Genomic DNA, 6528 nt, shown 5'->3' with positions numbered 1-6528 from the left:
GTCCTGTTGAAATGTAGGTGGCCACACTTCTGAATATTGAAAGAAAGTGAATTACAATAAGACCGTAACCTAAGAGTACAAAGATCGTGTTGAACAGATTGTACGCAAGAATCTTTTTGGCATACAAGTTTGGCATGGTCGGCAAAACAAAACAATTTTTAAAACTCAAGAACTTCATGCATGTCTTCAATGTAAATCAAAAATAGAATAGGTCCCAAAACACTGCCTTGCGGCACACCACTAGAGACAGGTAAGCAATCCAACAAAATGTTACCAATTTTAACTCTTTGTTTCCTATCTTCAAGATAAGAGGAAATAAGGACCACGAAATTCTCGTCAAAACCAAAGTTAGTCAGCTTCACGAGCAGATAGGGGTGCTCGACTGAATCAAACGCTTTACAGAAGTCGAGATAAACGACAACTTGCTCTACATTTTCATCAAAGTTCAGATACAATTCATGCAAAAAGATTAAAAGCTGAGTCACAGTGGAATGTTTGGCGCGAAACCCATGTTGTCTAGTATTCATACGATCTTTAAAATTGTCATAAATGTATATAAAACGAAACTTTTCCATAATCAATATGTTTGGAATTTCGACTATTTTTTTAATTCATTTTTTACAGTTTCAATACTTTGCTGCGCTGAGACGCGCCAAATTTTCCCGGAAAAGTGCTTTATTTAAAAAAAAGGTCAAAATATGGTTAATTTTAAACCGCAATGTTTTGACGAATAATAATAACGAAACAAAAAAACAGAAAATTTATTGAAAATAGCAAAATAGAGATTCTACAAAATCCACGTTTATTTATTGAGCGTTTTGAAACTAAATTGGCATTCAATAGGTAATGAATAGTGTTTTTTATCAAACGGTGGTTTCCAGTTTCAGAAAGTACGCGACCTTTTCCACAGAAGTTTCTTTGGTCGATTAAGTTTTAGGATAATATAAAAACAAACTTTTCGAGGAAAACAATTGGATTCTTTGACAACCTTACGAGGCGTGTTGGAACATTCTGTGCACGCATAAATTCGCATGAGCCATCTTATTTGATTTAATTCGAGCTGTGAAATCAATAAAGAAAACTTGAAATTTCAGTTGAATTTCAGATCCTATGTAACATGAGCGTACTTCTTGAAACTACGTTGGGAGATATTGTGATTGATCTTTTTGTTACTGAGCGAAGCAGATCGTGTCAGAACTTCCTGAAGTTGTGCAAGATGAAGTATTACAATTTCTGCGCATTTCATTTTGTGAAGAGGAACTTCATTGCACAAACTGGGGATCCGTCTGGAAGGGGAGATGGAGGGGAGTCCATCTTTTCACACGTTTATGGACCACAGGTTAAGAAACTTGTTGCTTGTGCTTTATATGATCCTGGTTTGAAAAATGCCTTTATATTAAAAATGAATTTTAAGCTATCCTATACAGCTGTTAAATTAAAGCGTACCTCTGTTTTATTGAAGGCAACGAATAAACTGGGTGCATTTAAGTTATTTCATTATCAAAAGAAGTAGAACATTCAGACATTAGAACACTGAAAATAGAATATGTGTTGTTCGAAATATTTCAGGCTGTACATTTTGAAGGCGAGCGCAAGCCCAGAATTAAACACTCCGCCAGAGGCACTGTCTCAATGGTCAACAGGGATAGTGTAGCCTCCCAATTCTTCATTACGTTGGGAAGTGACCTGGATTACCTGGACGAGAAACACCTCGTGATTGGGGTGGTCACGGAGGGAATGGAGACTCTTGAGAAGATAAATGAAGTGTTGACTGATGATGACAACAGACCATATCAGGTTTGAAATTTTAAATTTTACATGGGGTCCAAGCACGCTTAACTGCTGTAAAAATGGACCAGTACTGGATTCTCAGCAATTCTGGATTCGAGCATTACTGGATGCGAAGAATAGTCGCTTTACTAGCAAGCCTAGCGTACTACACCACTACACAAAAAAGCTGGTCTTAACCTCTCACAAAAGTTAACCAACTTAGAAATTGGGTATCTCTTTTAACCCATTCTCTTGTTCTTTCTTGTTGCTCATCTCTCTAGTTAAGTTAACTAAAATCAAGTGAAGATTCTTCAGCTTTTGAAATCTTCATGAATCTTAAAAACTATGTCAAGTTGACCGAATTTCCTGTTTCAATATCAAGTGGGCGAATAAACATGCGAGGATGACTGATTAGCCGTAGCTATTGCCTAGTCGGTGGTTTATTAAAAGCCGCCGTCAGCCTCTCAACGGCTATTATTTAGGCGCTCTACTTTTTACAATTCAAAGTTTGAATTGTATTGGGGCGCTGTCTTTTTTAAGATCTGTTCACAAATTTTTATTTTTGAAGTCAAATTGTAGTAGTGAATTTGGTCATGCCGAAACAGGGGGTGGAGCGAAAAAGCGAGTGGTTTTGCGGCGTGAATATTTTTCGCTCTAATTTTAAAATAGAGTGAGAAAACCGTGTTCGAACAAAAATTCGATTTCTCGCTAGTGGTTTTTTTGTTCACATGCGGCTATTTTTTCAATTTTTTGAATCGGATTTTTTTTCTAAGTGGTTTTCCCAAACCAAATTTCTCTTTCTCGCTGGCGATTTTTTGTTCGCGTGCGGCATTTTAACATTGATTTTCAGTTTTTTTCTTAAAATTTTTTTAATCTGCTTTTTTTAAATGATTTTCCCAATTCACTCAGTCCGTTTTAGGTCTAGTTTTCGTTTAGTCAATGAACATTCTTTGAATTGTACGTCAGGACTTGTCCTGCTATGTTTGACTTCGGAATTACTTCACTCACTGTTTCAGTTGAATGGATTTTAAATTCTTTCACGTATTGAATTACGTAATGTAGTGAATACGGTCAAAGTCAGAACAAAATTAAATGGGATTAACATTTAAAGCCCGGTCATTAAGTCATTAGATTATCAAAAAGTTCATTAAAGCGATTGCTAGCTGGCATAAGTATTATGCTTAATAGCCTTAGAGCGGTTTAGAGAATCTAACCGAATATGCAGAATTTACACACCAAATTAGAAAACTTTGACACGTGGAAAAATTCTGTTTTCTTTTTCTGTTTCAATCCCAATGTGTGTCAAGCGGGTCAACGACGGCTATTTTCCTACAATTTGCCGGCTATGCAGGACATTCGAATCAGTTGTAACTTTTTTTCAGGACATTCGAATCAGTCACACTGTGATATTGGATGACCCATTTGAGGACCCCCCAGATCTCCGATTCCCTTCAAGGTCGCCAAGTCCATCGCGTGAGGTTGTTAACTTTCATTTGTTTCCCTAAGAGGCAAATTGTTTGATGTTTTTAATCAAACCCTAAGCGAAGCAAGCAATATTTGTTAAACCCAAAATGAAAAATACTATTTATTTTATGTATTTATCTTCATAGGACAACGAAATTGTCAGTTTAACTTGCATTGAATTTTATTAAATTTATGGATATAGAAGGTTAAAGCTGTGAAAAATTGTTATTCAATTTTACCCGCCTTGAAATAAACCCTTTTTAAATGTTATCGGGAAAAAGTAACGAATGATCGTAGATTTGAGTATTGAGAATTGAAGAATAATTAGAAAATTGTTGCTTCGCAGGTGTTGGAGAGTGAGCGAATGTGCATTGAAGACGAGATTGCAGACGAGCAGGCCAAGACTACAGAACAGTTGGACGAGGAGTACAAGGAGAAAGAGGCGAGGGCACAAGCACAGGTAGGCGAACATTTGAAATAATTATCTAAGCTCACGACGATACATGAAATAATACGGCCACAGCTTCGAATGTATATTTCGCTATGCTAAAGGTGTAATCTGTCACTTGAATTCTTCAATTTATTTCATTCTAGGATAATTAGTTGCTCATATTTTGTATACATTTTTAGCAAGAAACGACTTATCAACCAGTAAAACTTTTTATGGTGATTTTTGGGAAGTATAATCTTTGCTTTGGGTGTAAAATCACAGAAGTTAATAGTTGACATTGGGATTCTTAATTTCTTGGCGCATCCGTTACTGTTTCACCGCTTAAAGCTAACACTCCGTTATCTTTGAACGCTAGTTCTGGGAATTGAAATAGACGAACGAATGATCTGGTTCAATCTTTCTTGCTTTTTTTTAGTTTTCGGAATTCATACATAGCTCATCAGATGGCTACAAGTTAACTGTTTTCTGCCGAAAATTGTATTTGCTATGTAAAATGGGGATGTGTTCAATATAAAATGCTATCAAACATCTGTACAAAAAACCTTGTTTTATTATAAGATTGTTTTATTCTTGATGAAGGAGCATATGCATTACTGGTCGCATTCTAGCGGGGTGTTAAAATGAACGATTCCGTGCTTGTTTGATCTCTGATGAAAAGCAGTATATGGTTTAGGTTTTGGAGATGTTGGGTGACCTTCCGACAGCCGATGTGAAACCCCCTGAGAACGTCCTGTTTGTGTGCAAACTGAACCCTGCAACCTGCTCCGAGGACTTGCACGTCATCTTCAGTCGCTTTGGAGAGATCCTGAGTTGCGAAGTGATCCGGGATTGGAAAACTGGCAACTCACTTCAATACGCATTCATCGAATTTGACAAGGTTGTTGAAACCCCAATATGATCAGAGAACGGGCGGGATCTATTCTGTTAGAAACTCCCACTCCTTGCCCCATTTTTGACCCTCAATTTCAAATTGTGGCGTTATAAAGCACATTGTGTCGATATTATGTTATAAAGTAGCATAATATGGATGACCACTATATTTGTGGTGATCGGTTGGGGAGGGGGGGGGGGGGGAAGGTGTGGTGGATTTGAAGTACGTAGTAAATAGTTACAATAGCATCGCAGCTGGTAGGGATCGTAACTCGGTTTCAACTTTAAAATGTCAATTTTGTAAGTTTTCTCTAGGAAGAAGATTGTGAAAGTGCTTACTTCAAGATGGACAATGTTTTAATCGATGATCGAAGAATTCACGTCGACTTCAGCCAAAGCGTTGCAAAGTCAAGATGGCAACAATTTCTAAAACAAAGAAACAGCCAAAAGCCTTCAAAGGATGGTAATGGTCAAAACCACGCTTCAGTAGGTCGAAAATTGGCCAGTGCTTTGAGTGACGATGAAATGGAATCAAATATCACTGATAAAAAGTTGCTTCTGAATGGATCCGGCCGCTCAAGAAAAAATGAAGAGAATAGTAAACAAGATGAAAGCTCATCAAATTCCTCGAACGCAAAATCGAACGACCGCAGCAAAATAAAGCACGGAAATAGGTCACGTTCTCCTCGTGAAGAAAATTACCGAGACCGAAGTTACAATCATAGGAATGATTATGATCATAAAAAACATCATTTGAAAAGTCTGAAGAACGTTCCTGATGATAAAAATCATCGGTCGAAAAATGAGGATCACAAAAGAAGCAGAAGAAAATCTCACAGTTCGTCCAATGGTGATAGTCGGAGTAATAAAGGTCACAGAAGTTTGAGATCTCCTGGAAAGAAACACAAAACGAGCAGACGCGAAGATGACCGAGTTTATTCGTCGTCATCCTCAAGAAAGCACAAAGGCGACAGGCGAAGTAGAAGTCGATAAAAGACAATTTGATGCAAAAAAAAGTTTAAAAGTTTTCGTTGACGTCTTGCCGATGCATTTAAAAAAATCTTTCGAGAGTAGAATATTTAAGACCAGCAATTCTTGAAAAAGACGAGACGAACTCTGCAGAACTAAAAGTAGTCCTTCGAGGAAGAAATTGAGGAAGGTAATGAGAAACGAAACAGCGGGTGGATTCGTACATAGTGGTACTATGTTGTGCGTAAAAATCACGAGCAGCAGATAAGTTATTTACAGTTGTCCAACCAGATGGCTGCGAGGATTAATTTCTGTATAATCTCAACATTGAGATTTCCAATTGAGACAACTGCGGAGCAAAACGGAGCTCTTATTTCGTACAATAGTGTTTTGGACTTCTGATTTGTACAGTCGTTTGTCTCTGTCACAACCCAATTGAAAACCCCCTTGCTTGGCTTGCCTTTTGTTTCATTTAACCTTTCAATAGTTTGTTTTCTCTCTTAGAGAACATTAATTTTTCCTGAATATTGAATTTATTACAACTCAGTTTTTGCGTAAAGCTTGCCCAGATCTATTATAGTAACGTCACCTGACAGATATTGTATTGCATTCTAATCCGACACGGGAACTAAAGGTCAAAAGAACGCTAAAATATTATTCTCAAAAAAAGTTATGCACAAAAATCGCCAAAACTATTCGCCAAGTTCAGCTTTTTGGTCAATTTTGGTCAAATGAGGGTCAGAAGGGAATTAAATTTTTACATTAATGAATTTTCGGTTTTTATAATTCGATTGATCACTCTGAGCTAAAGTCATCTTTCATTATTTTCAGTTTTCTATCAATTAATTTCCCCCCATTTTTAACTCATTCGTTGTCCTCTCGATATTATAGCTATCAAAAACATTGAAGTTATCTTATGACCATCCAACAATTATTTTGATTGGCTTATAGCAATGTTTCAAATTGCTCTAGGAAGAAGTTTGAAGAAACAATTGTATTCTTTG

At 36.9% G+C, this 6528-nt stretch overlaps 1 protein-coding gene across 1 annotated transcript; it reads left to right on the top strand.

The window, feature by feature from the left end:
- The first annotated feature begins 1083 nt into the window (after positions 1 to 1083).
- Positions 1084 to 6070, top strand: LOC142350920 (peptidyl-prolyl cis-trans isomerase sig-7-like). Its single transcript, XM_075402941.1, has 6 exons — positions 1084 to 1339; positions 1570 to 1797; positions 3153 to 3248; positions 3581 to 3694; positions 4359 to 4562; positions 4871 to 6070. The coding sequence occupies exons 1-6, from the start codon at positions 1118 to 1120 to the stop codon at positions 5546 to 5548; spliced, it is 1542 nt and encodes a 513-aa protein (XP_075259056.1). The 5' UTR covers positions 1084 to 1117; the 3' UTR covers positions 5549 to 6070.
- The last annotated feature ends 458 nt before the right edge of the window (positions 6071 to 6528 follow it).

Source organism: Convolutriloba macropyga, chromosome 12 (assembly GCF_964194025.1).
Source record: "Convolutriloba macropyga chromosome 12, txConMacr16.3, whole genome shotgun sequence".
In the NCBI taxonomy this organism is placed as follows: domain Eukaryota; kingdom Metazoa; phylum Xenacoelomorpha; order Acoela; family Convolutidae; genus Convolutriloba; species Convolutriloba macropyga.
The sequence above is the reverse complement of the archived record's forward strand: the minus strand, read 5'-3'. Positions and strand labels throughout refer to the sequence as shown.